General features: G+C 36.9%; 1 protein-coding gene across 1 annotated transcript in view; it reads left to right on the top strand.

The window, feature by feature from the left end:
* The first annotated feature begins 2,662 nt into the window (after window positions 1-2,662).
* LOC123583735 overlaps window positions 2,663-24,967 on the top strand; it is a 110,951-nt gene continuing 88,646 nt past the window's right edge. The window contains 3 exon segments of the mRNA XM_045450837.1: window positions 2,663-2,768; window positions 3,322-3,342; window positions 13,350-13,458. Of these exon segments, the coding sequence (XP_045306793.1) occupies window positions 2,663-2,768; window positions 3,322-3,342; window positions 13,350-13,458 (236 nt within the window).

The following is a 24,967-nucleotide window of genomic DNA, read 5'->3' on the forward strand; positions in this document are numbered from 1 at the left end:
TGTGGGGGTGGGACCCAGCAATTTGTGATTTGAAGAGCCCTTCAGATGATTCTGATGCTCTCCAACACTTGAGATCCATTGTAGCGTCAACTAGTTAAACAGTTAAAAAAGAATTCAGTCACAATAGCTAATTGTCATCACAGAATATCCCAAAGCTTCACGTAATTCTTTGGTTAAATGCTTTCAAAATACATGAAAGAAAACGCAGTCTACTAAAAAGAAACAAAACCCCCCAAACCAAAAAACAGCCCCTGAGAAAACTGGATTCCTTAATGCTTTCTTTGTTTTAAATACAATCCATTTTGTTCTTTTTTTGCCCCAACCTTTTGAAATCTGTGAATACTCCATATAAATTGAGTTCTGCTCATTGAATTCAGAGACCACGTACATACAGTGGCAACTGTTGTTTTTGCTTCAGTTGTGAAAGATCATCGCACATTAGTCTCCTTTTAGGTCAGACACACCAGTGTTTAAAATTCTTACTGCCCTTACAGATCATGCCCATTCTAATTGAAGACTCTTGGGTTTACAATTCACACTGGTATCAATGAACATTTGGAATGCTTTAGGTGTGATTTTTGTAGCTTTACCTACTGGTTTAGGAAAACCAGCAGCTACCAAAGTTGCAGGAAGTGTTAAACAGATGCCGCTAAATTGGAAGAAAAGTTAGAAGCAGCAGGTTCTTGAAGTACACATTCTTAATATATAAGATTTTTTTTTTTAATTTAAAATGTCAGAGGTAAAACATCAAAAGTCTTAATCGTAAATTTATTTAACCAACACATTAATAAATTACTCATTTTGTGAGTCAAATGGTTTCAATACCTAGCAGTATTTGAAGGTATGGACTAAAAGTAAAATAGATGATATATAAATATGAGCATTTATTTTGGTTCTGCCCCCTGAGGTTGAATGAGCATGTACTCACCAGGACTCAATTTGTATTCTAAATTCATTCAGTGTTTTCACTAGGAAGCTACTTGTCCTTTGCTTTTAAGGTTGAACTTGCCTCTTTTGTGTGATATGAGCACCACCTGCAGTACATAGTAGGAACTCCCTTCAAACCATATGCTTTCTGAAAATCCACTTCCAGAACACTACTGTCCTTCCTTAAACAAGGCAGAATCCTCAATTTTTTTAATGTTTATTTATTTTTTTTTTAATTTTTGAGAGAGAGAGAGAAAGAGAGAGAGAGCTAGAGAAGGGGAGGGGCAGAGACAGGGGAGACACAGAATCTGAAGCAGGCTCCAGGCTCTGAGCTGTCAGCATAGGGCCTGACATGGGGCTCAAACCCACCAACCATGAATAGTATTTTAAAGGAGAGAACAAAGTTTTCACGTTCAGATATTATACCAAGCTCAAGTTTGCTAGTCAAGATGCTATTTAAACCTCTCGTTTCCATATGATTAACCTCTGTGTTATGAGGATGGTCATCCCATGACCATATCATAGGGTTTGTCTATAGACACACATGATTGCTTCTTTAAAGCGTAATTGGGTTACCAACCATTTTACACCAATTGGATTAACCTACATTAACCTAGCAACATTAAATTCCCTTTGTAAACTAGGGAGTTTAACTAAAAGAATTCCCTCTTTCCATTGATTTTGTGAATCAACTTCAAATTGGGGAATATTCTGACATTAAATGGCATGAAATTAAATAGAGTATTGGTGAGTATTCATTTTTGAGGACCAACATAAGGAAATACATATAATTCATCAACGCGGAACATCTATTTTGGGTCTGAGTAGTGGCTATTACCTACAAACAGGCTTTTTGGTCACAAGAGAATTGCTACGGATGACTTTAACACATTGCTTAGTAAATTCTTCATTTACTAAGAATTTTCTTTTCCAGGGTCAACCAACAGTTTCTTCTTATAAGTAGAATGTATAAAATGCTGTTTTCCACAATAAAATCTGACTTTTCTCTCATTATCTTATTTTGTTTAGCTTATCCAACAAAAGTATTAACATATACATTAACAACGTCGAAAGTAGCCTACTTTAAGAGAAAATATGCAGAAGAAGAAGATTTACATCAAGATTACCATGGGTATTTTCCAAAAGTAAGGGTTTGCTTATCATTATTTGTTCCTTTTTATGAGTCTTGTCAATAGCAAAAAGCTCTAGTTTTCTTTTTTCTAAAAATAGATAATGATGTATTTGCTTTCCAGCACCTGATATTGCCTGAGGACAGGACTTGCATTCTCAAACTTTCTCTGGAGAAGCTCAGGTTTCTTGAAGACCCAGAAACCTACTTAAGAAGGTCTGTGTTAATTAACAATTTGCTGAGGAAGATACATCTAGAGACGGAGAAAGAGAGCTATGAATACTTTAAAGAAGCTCCCTGTTATAAGACTGCTTATTCTGATACAAGAAAACGGCTGAAGTTCATGGTACAGGAATGCTGTTCTCAGTCTCTTTATTATGAAGAGCTGCATTCATATCATATTGTGCCTTATGCTTCGGAGAATGCCATTTATGGGATGGGCTACACTAGCAGCCACTTGGAGCAAAATTCTCAGTTGCTTATTTATAAAATGAATTAAAGTAACTGTTAAGTTCATTGATACTTTGTTTCTAAATGCCTGACCTGTTTTAGTGAAGATATTGAAACAAGGCACTAATTACCAGTGCACTTGAGATCAAAGATGGCATGCACGCTGAACTGAGTGGAAAGAACCCTGGTTATTACTCGGCAGTCCTTAGTATCGTCAAAATTGAAGTTATGTCCACATATTATAAAGCAGCAAATAAGTGCTGTAAAGGCAAAGATTTTTATGTTTTTTTTTTTCTTAAAGATAAGATGATGTGTACAATGGGACCTATGTCAAGGTCTCATGTGAATTTAAACTTTTAAGCCCCCGTTTCCAAATTCTGCCATTCCTAGTGGAAAGTGACAAAATGTGACCCTGAACTGACAATGCAGGATCCCTGAATATTAAGGGTAGAATGAATTTACTTTTCCGTAAATGATGAGGGGAAGATAGGCTCTTTCTGAAAAGTTTTGGCTTGTCAAGCATTGTGCCAAATAATTGTTTGACACCATTCTCCTTCTATGGTTCGTGGCAATTTAAGATGGGGCAAACATATTGCAACTTAACTGCTGAATGTAACAACCAGATTACTCCAAACTGATCCATTTTTTTTTGTTTGTTTTGTTTTATACTTTTGGCTTGATAGACATTTATCTTTTAAAGTAAAATGTATTAAAATGAGCCTTGCAGATGGGCTTATCTCTGAGTTCTAGAGGTCATTTAAAATTTGTGGTTGGTCTTAAGGGTTTAAATTTTATTTATGATGTCATTTTTATAGGCTGTGAAGCTCAGGAAAAAGGTAGGCAGGTCAATTTGTTTTAATAGTTTGACAATTAAAAAAAATCTTATCTGCAAAAATTAGTGAAAACCACAGAAATTCTACATGATGTTATTTCTTCATCGAAGAGTACTTTTAAGGCTGCCTGGACGAAACTTGCACTGATTTTTGTATAATAGTTGACCATTCACTATTTGACAAAATGTATCAGAATGCTTTTGGTGGTGAAGTTTAGATAAGTCCCTATATTTTGCAATTTGAAAGATAATTATTTAACAAGTTGGATAGTTTCCTGAAATTATTTGAAGTGGTTCATAACGTTCTTTGAGGTTTGAGTGAGATGTCTGATTTCAGTGTCCAGAGTCATGTCCTATGGAGCATATCATTCAAAGAACTGTCATTAACTGATAAAACAGATTGGGAAAACTAGGTGCCAAAGGTATATTCAAGAAAATACCAAAGACCCAAAGATGAGTGTTAGAGAGACTATGATAATGAAGGTAAGAGTCTAAAATAAGGATTCCATGGGACACAGAAGAACATTGTTAAAGGGTTTTGGAACGATGTGCTTACTAATGTGCTTTCACAGCACTTTATACATAATAGTGATAATCAAGGACACTGCTTTAAACAAAGATACTACAGGCCTTCGGTGATCGTATGTTTTCACAAATCTAACTATGGTGACTTGTCAACATTGTACCTTCCCTAGTTGAACGCCGTCTTGTAACCAGGAAGTCCTTTTTTTATTCAGGACAATTTTGTTCTTAGTTTTGATTTACTATTTGTTCCTTCTAATGAATCATCAGGTGAGTCACATGGATGTGTTTGGTATAAAGATTATTGGCACCCTAATTAGCATGTGTTGTTGAAGATTCTATAGATCTATAACTGATAAAAGTATCAGGTTTGTTTTTAATTGCTCAACTAGAATTTGTAGAAAATACTTTAGAAAAAACTGAAAAATTATAATTGAGGCTAATTTTTAAAGGCAATTTTGTATGAATGGTAGGATAGCTTTGAAACAAAAATAAATATTTAAAAATTAATTTAAGGATAAAATTTGGCACCAAAGTTCAAAAACTTTATTTCACTGCTTATAAAATATCTTATTTCTAACAACACTTCTTTTAAAATGTAGGTTTCTTAAACAATGAGGATATTAATTGAATAGGCCCCAAATTAGATGGGATGATTATACCACATATAATTTAAAAATAGAATTAGCTCTCTAACAGTTTTAATTTTTTTTACTGAAAGAAACATTTGGTTTAGGACAGTGTCTATAAGAAAAATACACCAGTGTGAATAGATGTGACTTACAAAGCTGGCACATACTGAAATTGAGGATAGAAATGCAACTTTGGAATAGAAAAGAGAAGGACGGAAAAAATTACCAAGAAAGTGTGAAATTATAATAGTTAGGGTATGTCACAAAACTTAAACAAAGTAACAGCTCTTGGGCAATGAACCAGTAACAGATGTAAAGTCTGTTTTATTTGGTGACATCATTAACTGAGCTCTCTGATCTATACACTCATATGTAGACAAGGAAATGTCTTAGAAGCCAGTGGTATTTGTGAATATGGTTTTTTTTTAAGTTGATTTCAAAACAAGTTATTTAAAACTATCTTTAAGAGCATTTAATCTCTTGTCCAATAAACAATTCATAGATAATGAGTGGACTAATGTTATCTTGAGTTTTTAAAAAATAACAATTTGTACTTAAATGATGTAAACTTGCCTGAGTCGACCAATAGATTGCTGTCATTTTACCATGGCAAACTGATATATAGAGAGACTCTATATAGACCTGCTTTGTTGACCCCATCCCACATGCTGTATTATGGGAGAAGCAAAAGGTGAGAGACCAGTTTCAACTTTTTTGAACCTGGACATCCTTTCTCTGGTAACAAAGGCCATCCTTAGATAAGAAAGACAGGATGAGAAATCTGAATGCCTTTGGTAATATTGATCATTCTTGTAGGTGCTCAAATGGCCTGAAGGCCTAGTAAAGAAGAAGACAATTTAAAAAAAATGAGAAGAGGAAAATGAAGAGATGAGGAAGGAAAAAGGGGGGGGGGCATAAAAATGAGAAAACATTATTAGTAAGTTAAAGGGAAAGTTGTTTCATTGTGAGGGTGGGTTGCTTACTTGCTATACTTATTTTTGCTTCCCTGTGTCTCTGTACACTTCCAAAAGTGGTAGCCATAATATATTGATATTTTCTTTCATTCATCAATGATGTGTAAGACTAGATTTTATTCCGCGTATATTATTTGAAATGTGATGTGACTGTGAAATAACTCTTAAACTGAGTTCCCTGGGTAGATGAATAAAGGAAAAAAACAGAAAGTAAGTTAGGGGAAAGACTGATGGTGAGCCTGTATATACATGGATAAGCTCATACGTATGATCAGCTTTTAAAATGTGCAACCCAAGGTTTAACAAATTAAGTGCTAGAGGACTTGGGAAAAAAGTCTACGTCCCCACCATTTATTAAGCAACTACTATGAGCCAGACACTGTGCCAGGGTTGGATATGCAGAGGTGAAGAATACACAGTCCCTTTGCTCAAGCAGTTCACTGATGAAGGAGAAACTTGGAGATGTTTGGTTTTGTTTTAGAAGTAGTGAGAGGAACACTTACATTTCTCCTTTCTGGACTATAGGATGATTATCAAATGTGTGTCTCCAAAGGGGTTTATAGCTAAGAAGATGCACAGGGAGAAGGGAAGGTCTACTCATTTAGATCTTAGAGTGGAAGCAATGTACATTCTACTTTGTAACATATTTTATGCTTGGAAGCATAATAGAAAGCCACTATTGTGAGAGGAAGTGAGGCTGGCCTTGGCTTATTCCTGGAGAATAGGGATTGTAGGAGAGGTGGGGAGACAGGTGCAAGTACAGAGGAATTCCTTCTCTCCTGCTTCTCTAGCTTTCCTGTTCTTTTACAGGGGAAATCAGGCTAATATTAAAGTGAAGAACAGACTTGAAGGAGAAACAGAATTGGGAAATCATAGCCTAACAGTTGTGTATAATGTGGTCAAAGTTAGAAGGGCAGCTTTCTTCGATTTGCCTTGTGCTGGTGAACTGCTTGAATGCACCTCTGGATTTCTTAACACCAGCTATGGAGCCATCTTCTTTCCCTCCACCCTGAATCACTCCAGATTTTGCAGTTGGCTGTAAGCAGTGGCTATGGTTCTAATTCTGCACCCTCCCATTCCCCGCCCTCCCAGCATTGATAGTGTTTGCTCAAAGATCCTTGGAAGAAGACAACAATTTTCAGTACTGGTTGAACTCTTTTGAGAAAGGGTTTGCAAAGTATAGCAACCTAGAATTCATCAGTTTCTTGATACAATTCTTTATAAAACTATTGTGCTTAGTCATTAAATAATTGACTACTAAGGTATTCTTCATGTTTCTAGGGTTCAATGTAATAGTTATCACTTGTGTATGTTTTGCTAAAGAAAATACCTAGAGTTGGAAACAATGAAAGATTGTGTGCGATTAATTCAAGCAGTTCATGATCATTTATGTAATTTTGGAATTTAAGCATCTTCCCATTCGTGAACTTCATTCTGCACATCAGCAATGTGACATGTTTCAGGTGTTTTTGTCTTTGTTTTTTTTTTTTTTTTTTTTATTACGTAGATCATGTCTCAAAGTTGTTACATTCGTAGTTGAACATTTTGAACAAAATTTTCCTTAGAGTAATTCTGTCTTTTCCCAGGGATTATTCTATAGTTAGGTAGATAAAGTCCATTCCTCTACACTAGCACTTCCCAAATCCTCTTGTGCATGTAAGTCCCGGGAGATCTTGTTAAAATACAAATTCCTTTTAGTAGGTCTGGGACAGGGCCTGAGATTCTGTATTTCTCAAGTCTCCTAGATGATGTGGGTGCTGCCTTGTCTGCCAACTACTCTTTGAATAATGAGGCCATACATCACTTTGAGAAGCAAGCCTGTATTCTGGTTACTTTCAAAGAATACGTGTTCGTGTCTGTTTTCTATAGAAGTTGTTAATCCAAAGAAATGAAAGATAAAAAGTAAATGCCATAAACTGCTTCCTAAATTGGCCACAAATGTAATATTTTATACAGCAAAATACACACAAAATGATTTCTCATATAGATTTTATCTGCATCAAGTGCAAAAAAGGGACACGGACATAGCCATGTACCACTCTTATCAGCCAAGAAATGACATATGGTAAATTTCTCTTCTTGATTCCCCCCCCCCCCCGCTTGATTATACCCAGATAAGTGAGCTGTATTTGGTAACACTAGAACAAATATGAAATGTTGTTGACAGTTAAGAAGAATTTGGCAATTTCTTATCTGGCCGAATGTGAGAAAACCTTATAAAAACATTCTATATTAAATTCAAACTTGTAGGTGAATGCATGGCCTGAAGAATTTGAGAAACATATGCTGGAAAATGGCTGGAAAATGGATCTTCAGCTTCTTGTTTTGAACTCTTTATTGAGCTTTATTCCATGAGAGGTCCTCCCCTTGTTACGGACTCATTGTTCCTCTTCAGTTGTCGGTGGAGGGTTGGTGTCGATGAGAGAGTCGCATAAATTGTCTAATTTGAGCATGCCAAGTGATTTTGTCAGGCTCTCCTTTGGTCATAAATTGTGGATATAGCTATTGTGAAATAATGCTGTCATAAATTTGTTATACACCATTAATGAAGGGTAAAGAAGCAGAAATTTAGTTCTGTGGGAATGCACCCAAATATCAAGCAGATGGTGTTCTACAACATTTATTTGGGAAACTGTGCGTCTGTTACATAATCTAAACTATGTCATTTTCACATTTAAAAATATCTGGGTCATGATTTAGAGTTTTTATTGGATTGTTTTTTAAACTGAGAGGAAGAAGAAAGGTAACTGTATTTTAAATCATATTTGACACGTTACTAATAAAATTTTATTTCTGGTGAAATAAAGGTGCCTTATTAAGTGGGGGGGAGGGGGAGGTCATGAACATGTGGCAGTTGCTTTATGTCCCTCGATTGCAGAGGCCTCATTTTAAAAGCATATGGTTATATTTCTTCAGCAGTTTGCTTTCAACACAAAATTTGCTTAAGTATTTGGAAGACAGTCCTAATCTTCTGGCAAGTTCTCTTCACTAAATTTGGCCTCAAAATGGTTTTTAGGTAGCATGAGTCAGAAGAACATGTGACAGAACTCACTCTAGTTTAGGCCTTATTCAAACAATGTAAGTATCAATCTCAGAGTCAAAGATAATTTCCCATTAGACTAGAATGGCAACAGATGTCCCCATCAGTTCTCCAGAGATTTGTTAGGGGAAGGAGAGGTGGAACACACAAGGAAGGTAGATTTCTTCTCTTTCTCTTGGGAGCTGGTATTTATTAATCAATTTTGTGAACCAGTGATTGTGAAGTTCCCTATAACCCATTGACTTAGGTAGGACATCAAAGCCCAAGTGTAAGGTATTTCCAAGAACACAATATTTTTCGTGTATATCCAGCAAGATGATGGATTGACGAAATGTATAGTTATTTGAGCAACCCAGGAACAACCAACCCATATAAATAAAAGAGACTTACGGTGTGTTAGCAACTTAAGCACATACAGATGGACACATCTAAGATGGTAACATAAAGATCCAGTTGATCTCTTCCAGGAGTCAAAAAACAACCTTATATAGTATATAAGGGCATCAGACAGTTTCCAGTATATATTTTGTGGTAATGAATCATGTTGTCCAAGTGACTCTTAGCTTTTTCTTTCATAAATAAATGCATTTTTTCCACTTGTGCTCTATTTGTGAATCCAAAAGTAGATGGTTATGTTTTTCTTTCCTATTTGAAAGTTTATGGAACACATACACACACACACACACACACACACACACACACAAATATATATACATGCAAACCACAGATTGCAGGTAGATGGGGTTTTTAAAAACCTATTAAGAAGTGAAAGAAATGGGGGCGCCTGGGTGGCGCAGTCGGTTAAGCGTCCGACTTCAGCCAGGTCACGATCTCGCGGTTCGTGAGTTCGAGCCCCGCGTCGGGCTCTGGGCTGATGGCTCAGAGCCTGGAGCCTGTTTCCGATTCTGTGTCTCCCTCTCTCTCTGCCCCTCCCCTGTTCATGCTCTGTCTCTCTCTGTCCCAAAAATAAATAAACGTTGGGAAAAAAAATTAAAAAAGAAAAAAAAAAAAAAAGAAGTGAAAGAAATGAAAGAAAGGGTGGCATCGGGCTCTTTGCTGACAGTTCAGAGCCTGTAGCCTGCTTCAGATTCTGTCTCCCTCTCTCTGCCTCTCTCCCACTCCCACTCTGTCTTTCTTTCTCTCAAAAATGAATAAACATTAAAAATTTTTAAATAAAAAAAGTAAAAGAAAGGGTAACTCAGAATGCTTCTCTCAGGAAGCTTGGAATCTACACGAGAATTTCAAGCCATATTGAGAAGCATGAATATAGTGGAGTTATTAAGGACAACTTTAACCTCAAAACAAAGACCCACCACAAAACAGGTTTTTTTCATTTTTTTTCCTGTTCCCTGTTCCTGACATTATATCTCCCCATCATTCTACCCTACCTCCAGCCCAAGTTCTCTATTTGTGACCTGATTGCTATCCCCAAAATTAATACACATGGCAAGCTCTACCAGGACAAATATTTATAAAGCCTTAGTTAAATCATCCCAGCCCCATGTCTTCATATTTGTGACTATTTTCATAAAATTCTTTGATATGAGTCTTCTGAGTTAAATATATATTCCATAATGTGAGACCCAGTCCCAAACTTTCACTTATCTGGAAGATACTTTTGCTATGGCCCCATGAGTTTTATAAGTAGAAATATTTGTAAACAGTGCTGTATAAACACAAATTATATTGAATTACCATGACTCCTCTCAAGGGAAAAGAAGTCCTATCAATCTATTTCCTATGTTCATATGGACAAGTAGAATATAGCACCACTTTGACCAACTGTAGTTGTAGTTATTTCTATAGTTTATGAGGAAGCCAAATATGGAAGTTTTATATACACACATATATGTCTTATATTTCCTTCTCATCAATTTGTGATACAAAATAGTTGACAATTTTTTATTTATCAGATTAAGACAACCTCACCCTCACCTGACCTCATTGGTAGGTCTTTCTGGTCTTTCTCCTAGGAAAATCCTTCCCAAGGTGCTCCAGGCCATTTCCACTGGTCACAAGCCAGCTGTGGCCTGTCAGAAGAGAGGGGGACCTCACAGAGTGGCTCATTTTGCCATCGAAGGATGTAGTGACTCAAGTGTCAACAAGGTGTCCTTGCGGAAACGAGGAACACCTGGGTTTGTAGTTACTGTGAAAAGGGAAACTGTCTCCTTAAATGGAACCTTATCCTGACTGCCCTATTTGTATAAAAGACACATAGGCTAGGGGCCCCTGGGTGGCTCAGCTGGTGAAGTGTCCAACTTTGGATTTTGGCTTAGGTTGTGATCCCAGGGTTGTGGGAGGAAGCCCTGCATCAGGCTCTGCACTGACTGTGGAGTCTATTTGGGATTCTTTCTCTCTTCCTCTGCCCTTCTTCCCTGCTTGTGCTCACTCACTCTCTCTCTTTCTCTCTCTCTCTCTCTCAAAAAAAAAAAAAAAAAAAAAAAAAAAAACCACATAAGCTAAACTCCTCATGTGGAACTCTCCAAGGAAATGTTCACCATTGACATTAATTGAGAGACTAAATACACCAGCAATTGTTGTCTCTGTTTAGCTTTCAAAATAAGCCAACTCTAAAAACTCTTCTTTCTGCTGTAGTTGATAGGCTATTAGGAACTAGAAAAAAAATATAAAACACTAAATAGTTCACTGTCTCTGATTTGAATTATGTCCACTTTCCTGGATCCCTGCATAATTACATGGAATTGAATTGATGTAGTTCGCACAGATGGAGAGAGCTTTCTGCCTGGGGGTAAGAAACAGTCATGTTGTGGGGAGGCAGAATCACAGAAGCAACCTGGAAAGTGGGTATGAATGCACCAGAGACTTAAATATCTATTTCCATATTTAGAAGAAAAGGATCCTGGGCATGGGTCCAAAAACTTAGACAGTGTTGTTTTTCCTTCTTTGAATTTGCTCTAAGAGTGTGAGTCCCTTTCAGACAAATGGGCTGGAATGATTGTTTCTCTCGCTTGTGTACTTCACAATTTATTTTCATTGGCTTGATTTCTTTTGAAGAAACTTGTATGTTTCTTTATGTACTGCTGGCCTGTTGCTTTATAAACTTGTTTCTTATAAAAAGAACGAAACCCTAGGCCTAATGGTTCTGCACATATAGTTTGATGTTACCTGGGGGAAGCCCAAATGAAGATTACAGTATTGGAAGAATGCTCCCAGGCAAGGTGAGAAAATGTACATTTTATATATAAATTATGCATCAGTTCGTTAATGGGTCTAGCCTTTTCTCTCATATCCAGTACCTTCCACAACAACTCAGCTTATAGGGTAGATATTGACTTTTAATCTTAGAGTCCCAGTCCAACTCTATAGGAAACACTTATCACATTAAATATTTTGCTTTTGTGGGTATGTTTCGTTGCTTGGATAATGAGAAGCTATTTCAAAAATTTGGGTTCCCGCATTTTTGCTTACTGCCACCAATGGATCTCAGAGATTTGCTTCTCTTAGCTAGCTATTGAGTAAACGAAACCAGTTGAGAGCTACCTGGGATACTGAGGTTTTAAAGATACTATCCTGCCCTGCAGGCAAAAATATAGAAGGGATAATAAAAATATATCCAAGATTCTAATTCAAAATAGGTTTACCTAAATTGCATGGAAAATACAGGATTGTCCTGTGAGAGAATGAGGAGATCCCATCTAGTTGGGAAGAACAGGCAGGTATTAATGAAAAAGTAGAGCTCAAAAACAACTCTGAAGAAAAGGTAAACTTTTAATAGGCAGAAGAAGGGGGTCAATGACCACAGGGACAGAACTAGGAATTTGGGGGTATGATTGGGGGACAATCTGTAGACTGGATTAGCTGAAACAAGGGAAGCAATGAAACATGAGATTATGAAATGATTAGGGGCATTTTGTGGAGGGTTTTGAGCATCAGGCTTAGGCATTTTAATACTCTTTGGTGTAATGGGGAATGATTGATGGTTTTTTGGTGGCACTTTGGGATAGTTAGTCTTGTAGTAGTTTCTTTGATGGATTGGAACAAGGAAACAGAATAGATGGGGGATACGTGAGGTAAGGCGCTTGGTAGATAAAGAAATAATGTGGTAAGTGGAAGTGGCAAGATAGTTATGACAGACATTGCAGAGACGTGGTAAATGTTTGGATATGGAGGGTGAGGGATAATGAATGAAAGGTAACTATAAGGTCTAGCCCTGCATTGTCCAATATGGTAGCCACAGCCACATGTAGCTAGTAATCACTTCAACTATAGCTAGTCTAAATCGACATGTAAGTGTAAAATATACTCTGGACTTCTAATAATTTTTCCCCAAAGAATGTACATATCTCGTTAATTTTTATATTGATTACATGTTAAAATGCTGATATTTTATATATTTTGGGTTAAATACAACATTTAAAGATTAACATGTTTCTTTAAAAACTTTTAATGTGACTAGTAGAAAATGTAAAATTACATGTGTGGCTCACATATTTCTCTTGGGCAGTACTTGTTTAGACTCTAAAGAACTAGGAAAATGGTGGACTATCTATGGACATAGAGGAAAGAGGAGCAGGAGCTAGTTGAGAGGGAGAAATCACCAACTCAGATTTTAACATTTTAGCTTGGAGTGAATCATTGAAGTGAAGTGTCAAGCCGTTGAAAATACAAATGTGGCATTAAGAGAGGGTTGAGTGGTCAATTGCTAAATCTTCCAGAACTACTAAGAATGACTCAAAGAACGATTATCGTTTTGAGTACATAACAAATAATTTATCCATCCTGGCATACCTCTTAAGATTCAATATGGCATATGTGGACCTCTTTGACCATCCATATGGGCCTTTATCCTTACAAAATTCTCTTTAGTTTCAAATTCTTACAGAAAGAAATGATGTACAAAGTGCTGGGGACTTAGGACGGTGGGAGAGGGGAGTGTGCAGTGCGGTGTGCTTACACAGCTATATCCAAACTGATCGCTTGGGTGTGGCAATGTGAGCACTGACACTAAGAAAAAACAACACATATGCTTTGGAGCATTCGGGAGGAAGCAAAGATGTTCTTTATAATATTATAATCTGATTTGTGGCCATAAAACACCACCAGACAGTGAGATTCTTCTTGCGTCCCAGTATATCTAGAGCATACCCAGGAGCATACCCATCATACTTTGATCCAATATTGTCTGTTCATTAAGGTGTCTCAGAATCCTCCACTGGATAGACTGTCTTTTTCACTTGAGCCTCTTTCTATTTGTCCTCATTGTCTGCCTTTTCTTAAACTGCTTAATTACATGTCTCTTTTCTCCTCTAGACATACAGAAACCACATATTTATCTTTATCTCCCCCAAAGTGCTCAATTTTCCTTCATTCAGCCAGTGCTATGGTGAATGAATAAACATTTAAATAGTTACCACTTGTTGAGTGTTTACTATATTCTGGGCACTGAACTAAATGCTTTGTAAGTACTTAATTTCCTTCTCACCCACCCTATGGGTTACATTTTATTATCTCTCAATTTACATACAAGGGAGCTGAGGCACAGAGAATTTAAGAAACCGCTCTAATGCCATCTATGTGGTACATTGTAGAGCCAAAATTGGAACCCCTGTGGTCTGACTCCAAAGACTTCACATGAGTGAAGATGTATGTTAGTTCTTAGGAAAATATTTTTCAGAGTCAGACAGACACAATACCAAGTCTTAGTTCCACTACTTATACCTGCAGAGACTTGAGGAAGTTCCTCTCCAAGCGTTCTTTCCACTTGATTTTCTTCTATCTAGAGTAGGAGAACTGATTTCCCATAACTCTAAGGTTTATTATGTGAGTCACATGAATTAATGCATGCACATTTATTACCATGCCTGACTTAAGGTCTATGCTCAAGAAATTTTAGCGATGTAAAATAAATAATCATGTAAGATAAAAATGCCAATGCATTAACACAATTAAGTAAATTTGATACTAATTCAGAAACCATGAGAAATCTTTAGTGTTCCATTTATCCTGGGTTCCCCACTTCTTCCAAAATGGCTTCATATAAAATGGTTACAAATAAATAATTCTGATGCTTCTAATGACAGTTCTCAAAGTATGAACTAGTTCTTCTCCACGAATGGTGCTTTGTTCCATGCCAATGTGTATAAATTAATCATCTGTGGGGAAGGGGGTGTTCACAGACCAGACCTTCCTTCCTTCCAAGGACAGGCTAAAGAAACCTAAGACAGGTACACACATGCATCACAAATGAATTGAGCGCAACTGGTGCTGGGGTAAAAAAAGCAAGGCATGGCTACAATATTTGCACTGTATATTTCACAGGCCATGTTCCTAGGAGCTAAGTGATACCCACACCACACAGCCACAACTACAGGCTTTCCAAGCACAAAGCCTCCTCCCCACAAAGGATTCCAGTCAGAAAGAGAATCTGCTTCCATACTGGTAGCCAGAAGCCTGAGTAAGGGCCCTTCCCCAAGCTTAGCAGTGTTTTCAAACACACTCAACTGCCAGATGGCTATTGGTCTGATTCACAGGAATTTGGTATGATCACCAAGGTAATGTGTCCAATTTTTAATTCCCACTCTGATAGTTCAACTTGAGAGGAAATAAATACAGCTAGGCAAGTTGGCAGCAAATCAGAACTTCAAAGCCATGTGTTCAAAAGTACATTATTGACAGGTCGCAGTTTAAACTAGGAGGAGAGTTTTTTCTACAGCTTTGAGAATTGTGGATTTGTCGCATGTGGTGGCCAGATAGACAGTTGGAAGGCATCTTGCTTAGTTTTCTCATTTTATAGAGAGAACAGAACCCAAGAAGGTAAGTGATTCAGGATTGAAATGGCATTCGAAACCAGAAATTTCAACACCTTACCAGATCTGAACATGTTTAAAAATTATAATCATCTACTTTGCTGATAACATTATCATTAATGAATGCCAAAGAATTTAAGGATTAAGCTTCAATATTAAATCTATTTTATAGCCATGTAATTCCTTGTAATCAATAATTTTTATGTTTCCTTCTCTAGACTGTGAAGTACCCAAGAGAAAGACTGTCCTTTGTTCGTCTGTTTGTTTTCTTTATCCTCAGGAACTAAATAAATGTTTCTTGAATGAATAAATGAGTAGACCTGAATCCATCTGTAACATTTCCTTTGCAGAGCACTTCACACAAAGTGAAACTCAGGTAGGCCTCTACTTAATTAGGAGGGTGACAGGGAAAGTAGGCCCTTGGAACAAAAGGCACAATACCTGTTCAGTAAATTTGAGTCAAAAGAATCAATGTTGCAAATGAAAAGCTACCATGCAAGTGAAACTTGCCTGCTTCTAGCTTCTACCAAGTTAGAAGTCCTGCTAAACGGATGTGGATGCTAAAATGGAGCACAACGACAAATGCATGCTCTGCTAGAAGAGGGGTTTTCAGGGCAAGGTAAACAGATCTAATTCCCAGTCTCTCTGGGCATCATCATGTAGAACAGCTGGTGCCAATGTGGCCAGAAAGAGCAAATCTTCAAGCAGGAAAATAGACGTATTATGCCAAAATTAAATGAGTAAAGGAGGTGAGAGTATTCTACTCTAATTTTTGAGTACGTTGCAAAAAAAAAAATCATATTAATAGATGGAAGGGATTAAGCTTAAGACTGTGCTTTCATCCAGAGCTAGGAAAGACTTTAAAGAAAAGGGTTTTAGGTACAATCCATTAAAATAGAAGTAGCCAAATGATGGATTGCTCAGTCGGAACACTGAAAGTCGGTTGGAAGGAAATATACAATTTGGCGTTCTTAATTTCAAACCCAGGACTCAGTTCATTGCCCTTACAATTAGACTCTGGTATTATATACTTGACTTTTGAGGTTAGCATTTAACACATTAAAAAAAGCAATACATGGGTAAGGATTCTTTTTCCGTCACATGACAGAAACCCAACTGGTTTAGGCCACAGGTCTAATTCTGCATACATAAAGGGACACTGCTGGATTCAGGGAGCTTCTCTCCCTCCAGTGCCTGATTCTGGCAAATGAAAGGAACTGTTTCTCCATGTGCTTTTTTAGAAAGTTTGCTTTGAAAGTCAATGTTGGACAATTCGTTCATTGTTCTTGGCCATGTCTATCCTTCTTCTGAAGCACTGAATGCCTCAGCTTCAGTGTTTGGAAAAAGAATTTCTGCAAATAAAAAAGACATCTGGTAATATTTCAGAAACATTATGTTATTACACTAATTTTTAACAGACTCTCTGCTGATTTGCAAGCCCAAATGGAACAAAAATGTTTTGCTAGCAGCAATTAGTATTATTCATAACATATGTGTAATTTCAGTGACTTCAATATATATTCATAGTATTTATGTGTATTTAAAATACTAACTCCTGGGGCACTTAGCTGGCCCGATTGGTGGAGCATGCAACTCTTGATCTTAGGAGATGTGAGTTCGAGCCCCATGCTGGGCATAGAGATTACTTGAAAAATAAAGTATTAACAAAAATACTAAATATCTCTTATTTGAGGTTGAATTTATTTTAATTTTTCTTTGGAGCATATCAAGTAACTGTCAACTTCAAGAGTTTTTAATCTCAATAGATTCTTGACAGATCTATATAAGCCTATATGAATAATAAAACTGAATTTTGAGGAGACATGGTAAGGTAGAAACTTCTGAGTTGAAATGTACATATCAAGGATTCTTTGACTTAGTTCCTACTTTTCTTTGCAGTGTCTGTTCCAGAGGCACAGTCAGCCCCCATCTTCCTACAATACCATCCTCTGCCCCACCCCACCATGACACACAGAAAGACCAAGAACTGAAAATACCCTTAAAAGTAAGCTATAGCATATCTGGTTCCAGCTTCTGGGAATATTTTCTATTATTCAAGAAAAATGGGGCTGAAGTGACTATCGACACTATTTTGCCATCTGGAACTTAAACCCATCATCAGACCTTTCTCACTGTCTACCTTTTCTGATTAGGGTCATTATGCCCCTATATAAGCATGTTGCTCTCCTCTCCTATGTCCACCTGTGTCATTAATCCTTGTTTTTATGCATTGATTTAGATACTGAAACTTCTAGAGAACAGGACAAGAAATGAGCATTTGGGTATAGGGAGGTGACATAGAGTTTTGCTTTGTATTATTGGAGATATAGTCTCAATATGTACAAAGGTTTTATTGGAGGGGAGGCCAAAACAAAAGTAATTCCAATACTTTGATGGTCCACAATATCAAAGAATCAAGTAGCAGAAATAGAAAGTGATTAATGATTTCACTAAAATCCAGAAGAGACATAATAGAAGAATATCTCTAAGCCCTGGAAATTGAGTTAAATGCTATGTACATCAATATGCCTTCTAACTATAATAAGCTGTACTAAAGCTAAACCACAATCCTAGTGTATTGGCAAACATAGATGTATCTTTCTTCATTCCATGAGGAGTAAAGTGAAAAACAAGAACAGACCTCAATGATAGCTGGGGTATTGCTCAACATGCAAAACTATTTGAGAATAAAAGTAATGTTATGTGACCATTATAACTCAGAGGAATAGAAATATCTTTAAATGATTAACCCTTAAGCTAGAAAAAGATTTAGAAAAAAAAACAGAGTCTACAATAACATTTATAAAGCTATGACATCTATAAACCAGGAACAGAAAGCTATAAAAAGAGAACAAGTTGTACAGAAAAGATGATCAGATGAACTTAAAAGTCAATAGTTCGAGATGAAGATGAAGCTGGATGGGAAGAGAAAAGATTACATAGCAATTAAAAATACAGAGCAGACTAAAATCCATATTGGAAAAAGAGCAGAATGTCGATTTAAAATCAATAATGGGGGGCACCTGGGTGGCTCAATAGGTTAAGGTCTGACTTCAGTTCAGGTCATGACCTTGTGGTCCATGAGTTTGAGTCCCTCATCAGGCTCTGTACTGACAGCTCAGAGCCTGGATCCTGCTTTGGATTCTGTGTTTCCCTCTTTCTCTGCCCCTCCCTGCTCATGCTCTGTTTCTCCCTCTCTCTCTCAAAAGTGAATTAAAACAGTAAAAAAATGTTTAAATTAATAATGGGAATGGTAATATGAAGGCAAATTTAATAAATTTTTTTCCCATAATGCAGAGGCAAAAATTAAAGAGTTTTAAATATTGTGAAAAGAGTGTTGATAGAGGACATACAGTGAAGAGAAAGGGTTTAAAATGTAGATATTTAAGTGAGGAATAAATAGTTGAATAGAAGTGATAGTAAAAGATATCACTGAAAAAATACTTCTCAGCATACAGATTAAAAGGGCTCATTATGTTTGAGGAAAAGTTGACAAAATTCCAAATCATGGAAAGATGTTTCATTATATAGATAAATAAAATTATCATAAGCATTCAGACATGAAATATAAAGGCATATAAAAGACTACAAATCAGCAAAGTATAATGCCAGAAGGTAGTAAAGCAATGTATACAGAGTATTGAGACAAGAACTTCATAAGTCACAAATTCTTTTTAAATGTTTATTTATTTATTTTGATGGGGGGCAGAGAGAGAGGGAGAGAGAATCCCAAGTAGGTTCCACACTCAGCATAGACCCTGATGTGGCGCTCAGTCCTACGACTGCAAGATCATGACCTGAGACAATTATCAAGAGTTGGATGCTTAACTGATTGAGCCACTCAGGCACCCCTCATAAGTCAAGAATTTTAAATGTGAGTTAGGTTGGTGGTCAAGTAAAAGAGATATAAACATATTCCAAGGTAGGCAAAGTCTCAGAAAATGTCACCCTATTATCTTTTGTATCAGTTAGTGATTGATGCTTAATAAATCACCCTAAAATTTAGAGCTTTAAAGCCTCAAACATTTATTATTTCTTATAAGTTTACAGCTCAGGTGGGTAGTTTGGTAGAGCTGGACTTATCGCTGTTGGTTTTGGTTAGCCTTGCTAGTGCATTTGCAGTCAGTTGATGAGTTGGTAGAGGGCTAGGATAGCCTCACACACAGGTCTGATGATTGGCTGGCCATCAGGTGAGACAACTGTGGTGAAGGAACCACATACATTTCATCATTTAGCAGGCTACTCCTGGCTTATTCAGCTGGTGGTTTCAGAGTTCCAAGAGTGGAAGAACACAAGACTTTCTGAGGAGGCCTCAGCTCAGATTGATTCAACATTACTTTCACCATATTGATTTAGTCAGAGTAAGTCATAAGGCCACAAGAATTGGGAAATAGACCACCTCTTTAAAAAAAATTTTTTTTTAATGTTTATTTTTGAGAGAGAAAGAGAGACAGCATGAGCAGGGAAGGGGCAGAGAGAACGGTAGACAGAGAATCTAACGCAGGCTGCAGGCTCTGAGCTGTCAGCAACAGAGCCTGATATGGGGCTTGAACTCACAAGCCATGAAATCATGACCTGAGCTGAAGTCAGGTGCTCAACCAACTGAGCCACCCAGGCACCCCAGGAAACAGACCACTTCTTAATGGGAGAACCTGCAAAAGCATATTACAAAAGACATGGATACAGGGAGGGAGGGGGTGGAAAATTAAGGGTGTATTGCAATCAACCAACATATCTTAAAAGAGTTAAAGAAGTGCTGACTCACTCTAAGAAATTAAGAATGGGGAAACTGATATAAAAAACTCTCAGTGAGCATTGAAATCAGTTAAAACAACATTAAGTATAAATGAATGCTAGAAGTATGTTTACAAAACTGGGTAAAATATAAAAATCATTCTTAGAAAGTTTATAGGGGTGCCTGGGTGGCTCCATCAGTTAGTGTCTGACTTCCACTCAGGTCATGATCTTGGGGTTCGTGGGTTTGAGCCCCACATCCGGCTTTGTGCTAACAGCTCAGAGCCTGGAGCTTGCTTTGAATCTCTGTCTCCCTCTCTATCTCTGCCACTTCCCTGCTCATGCTCTCTCTCTCTCTCTCTTAAAAATAAATAAACATTTAAAGAGAGAGAGTATATACTGTTAAAGATTTAAGTTCTGTACTATCCTTTAAAAATTGTTTTTAGAAACATAACTTTCATGGATTACTGTGGATAGTAAAGAGAAGAGAACTAAAACTCAAGACAAAGGAGTATAAAAGCTAGCAGGAGACAAGTTAATATGATAGACACTCATCTTATTCCTTAGTCCTATGGACTTCAACCATCTCAGAAACAATTCTAGAACATTTATGTCTTTATGTACCTGAATACCCCTTTCTCTAACCTTTCACCTTTGTACCAGTGAAAAATGGCATGGTTGGTATACATCAGGTCTAGTTTGGTCCAGGCAAGTCCTCAATCACAGATGTGGCATTGCTCAGAATGCAGGTAGCTCTCAGTGGTTTTGACTGGCTCTCCATAGGGAACAATAATGGCAGGCTGGTAATTGAGGATGACTTTAAAGTTAGTGGGGCACCAACTTATATTGATGCATGCTTCAGTTGGTCTTGATGTGACAAAGGCAGCAGAGACATTATTGAGATTTAGATAACCCAGCACAAAAGACAGCAGAAAGAATGTTTACATTTAACCAACAGAATGAATATCTTATCTGTACTCTGCTATAGTCAATCATTTGTGATATAATTGGCCCATGATTGTGACTGTGGCATATATGGCCAGAGGGAAGTGGGCAAGGGGATTGATTTGGAATTCTGTCAGTCCAATATTCAGGGTATTATCAAATTTGAGGAAATAAGTGAAAGAATAAAAAAATCTTGCTACTTAGTTTGGGCTTTCTAAAAAAGCAGAGGCAGAGTTAGGATTGAAAATACTAACTCTTTATTTGGGAAACACAAGCCATGGGTAGTGAGATTGAGAAAAAGTGAAATGAGGCAAGGAAAAAAAGCAAAGCAAAGCAGTGGTTATAGCTTCACAAAGAGTAAGAGGAGACTTGGCAGGTCATGGAGCATGAGTGTTTACTTGTTTACTTGGCACACAGGTATTATCTGAAAGGCAGGAAAAGACAAGCTGAATCTTGGATTGTCCTTGGAGGGGAGAAAGGAGGGGGAATTTATCTGCCAAACATCCTCTCATTCCCTGTTTCCCATTGGTCAAGATTCATCATGCTCTAGGTAAACCTAGAGTTTACCTAGGTAATCATACCTAGTTCATCCTAGGTAAACCACGTTTCCAGGATTCATCATGCTCTAGGTAAACACTCAGAAAACTTAGATACCATACCTATGGCATGTCATTCCATCTGAGTCCAGAAATAGATCACATGACATGAATAAGCTAAAGGAGGCAGGCAGCACCTTTGCAAGAAGGGAAACAGAGGAGTCAGGAGTGCTTACAAGGTTTTATCCATTCATGTGGTAGGATTAATGTCATGTGGACATTCAGTACTGAGGTTTCAGTTATTCTTGTAGATAACCTTCTGATCTACTGTGGCAGCACTAACAGTGTATTCTAGGGTGGTGATGATGATGAAGAGATAGGGCTTGACTATATCTTTGGGAACCCGAGGGACTAAGAAATAGAAAATTACTGCTTTGACTTTTCATTATCAATATGATTATTAGAACTAGACCTATCATTCAAACTGGAAAACCAATAAGCTTTGTAGACCTGTACCCTGGCTGAGAGGTTTTGAGCCCAGTCACGAATAGTATCAATCATTTTGTCACCAGTAGTGCAGTGTCCACAGGTCTGCTTTCTGCCCCATCTTCCTTGCCGGTGGTCAGATGTTATAGATGGAAAGGCTTCTAGGTCTACTATGTTTTCACCGATAACCATGAGGCTTTTGAGTTACAATCTTGCACTGGCAGGCAGTATTTTCCTGATAGGGCCACCCTTTCCTGGTTCTTAATAAAGCAGGTATAGATATTAAAACATAAATCCCTAAGTATATACCAAATCCATTTGTTTATCTGAGTCACATAGCTTCAACTCCTATTCAATAAAGTAGGTTCTTTATTTCTAGCCACAGACAATTTTCTTTTTCTGCTTTTAAGTTGAGCTATGTAGAATAAACTTAAAAAAAAATCTGGCTATTGTAATTATTGAGAGTAAGGTGTGTAGTCATGGTGAGTTTTCTTTCATTTGCTTAGTCTGCATCTTCACCTGAAGTCTCCCGATGCATTCTAAATTCTATCCTTTGAAATATAACCTTTACCTTCGATTGAATTCTCATGTATACAGGGTGTGTTCCTGAAATCTCTCTTCTCTCTTACTAGTGGGCTTCCCTATTCTCTTTTTTTTTTAATTTTTTTTTTTAGTGTTTATTTATTTTTGAGAGAGAGAGAGACAGAGTGCAAGCAGGGTAGGGGCAGAGAGAGAGGGAGACACAGAATCTGAAGCAGCTCCAGGCTCTGAGCTGTCAGCACAGAGCCTGACTTGGGGCTCGAACTCTCGAACTGTGAGATCATGACCTGAGTTAAAGTCAAAAGCTTAACCCACTGAGTCACCCTGGTGACTTCCCAGGGTCACCCCAGGGCTTCCCTATTCTTATGCCATTGCTCTACCATTTTGCCATAGCTTTTTTTTTTTTTTAATTTTTTTTTTCAACGTTTATTTATTTTTGGGACAGAGAGAGACAGAGCATGAACGGGGGAGGGGCAGAGAGAGAGGGAGACACAGAATCGGAAACAGGCTCCAGGCTCCGAGCCATCAGCCCAGAGCCTGACGCGGGGCTCGAACTCACGGACCGCGAGATCGTGACCTGGCTGAAGTCGGACGCTTAACCGACTGCGCCACCCAGGCGCCCCCTTTTATTTATTTATTTATTTATTTATTTATTTATTTATTTTTTCCATTTTGCCATAGCTTTAAAGGAAATTTTGATGTTCTGTAGGGTAATTCACCACTTGTTGTTTTTCACATTTTAAAAAATGTTCTATATGTTCCTGCTCATATCCTTAGGAGTCAGCTGTTGAGTTCAATGATCAGTGTCAACTAATTAGGGAGAAGTTAAGGGATGCTCTTGGAGGAGTTCATTGAGAGGATGTGACCACCAGTTGACCCTCAAGCAGGACCTGGGCAACTGGACACTCCTTACTCCCTCCCCTGCTCTTGGAATGTGTGTTCTACCCACCCTTCCCAATGCTAGGAGCTGTTTCAAGAACATAACCTTGAGAGAGCGAGGTGTTGTTGAGACCATCTGGGCTGAATACATGGTTGAACCCAGTTAAGGCCTTTATATAAACTTTTAAGTCTGGTGGGTAGATGTGGAGATTTACTGATCTTGTGGCTACCCAAGACAAGCTTTATATGTAAGTTCCCTTACTTTTTAAATCTGCCGCCTACTAATGTGGAGTGGTTTGCCTCTTAGTCTCCCCTTGCCCTCTGTGTATAGGGGACAATTTGTGGCTCAAAAAACACTCTGTGTCTTTCTGTTTATTCAAATTTTCTTCTATATTCTCCAGTGGGGTTTTATAGTTTATTTCTCTAAGGTTTTGCACATTTGTGTTAGCATTATTCTTAATTAGTTTATGGCCTTTGTTGATACAGTAAATTGAATTTTTTAAAAAAAATTATATTTGTGATCTATATGTGTATATATATATTATATATATATGGGTTATAGGAAATCTGTTGATTTTTATTGTTGATTTTATCTGGTTACTGTACTGACTTTAAAAGTTTTCCATTTGATTTACCTGGTTTCCTCAGGTATAAGATTATCTTCAAAGATTGCAGTTTCATTGTTTTTTTACCTGATCAATTTAACTTTTATTTATTGATTCTTCCTTGGACCTGCATTGTAATGCTAATAATAGTACTAATGGGTCTTCTTATCTCGTTCCTGACTTAGTGGAGATAGTTTTAGTATTCTACAACTAAGTATAAGGTTTATGTAAGTTTCTTGTTAATGGCCTTTATTAAATTTAGTTTTCTTCAATTGCTAGCTTATTGTTAGATTATCCTTATCATTAGGAAGTGTGTGGAATTTTATTAAATTCTTTTTTATTTTTGGCATTTGTTGTCAAGATGCTTTGATTGTTTACAACTTTTTATTTAATATTTCCTAATGATAAACAATTCTTAACATTCCTAAGATAAATGCTATTTGGTTGTAATATAGTACTATTCTTTTAATTCTCTTTAGAATTTGATTTCTTAAAGTCTTCTCTAGAAATTTTGTTTCTCTATTTATACTGAAATATTTTTCTTCTGTTTTGATATCAGGATTATGGTGGCATGGAATCTTACACTGAAGAAGATAAAGCAAAGGAAATATACTCCATTTAGACAATACATATTATAAAATAAGAAAACAAAATCTGAAAGCATAATACTGATTATTTGAATATAAAGAACACACACACTATATATGTGTATATATGTATATGTATTTATTTTTATATGTATATGTAGCTAAGTATATGTATAAATATATATTTATTAATATAAAATATACATAATATATAATATATATTTCATTATATATAAAGTTATGTGTTATGATGGAGCATGTGCTCAGAAAAAATATATAGTCATATTTGTTCCTTTAGCAAAACAAACACAAAAGAAACAGAATGATAATAAATATGAATTCAGAAGTTAAGGAATTATAAAACAAAAATTTGCAGCATTGG

Source organism: Leopardus geoffroyi, chromosome B3 (genome assembly GCF_018350155.1).
Source record: "Leopardus geoffroyi isolate Oge1 chromosome B3, O.geoffroyi_Oge1_pat1.0, whole genome shotgun sequence".
Classification (NCBI taxonomy): Eukaryota; Metazoa; Chordata; class Mammalia; order Carnivora; family Felidae; genus Leopardus; species Leopardus geoffroyi.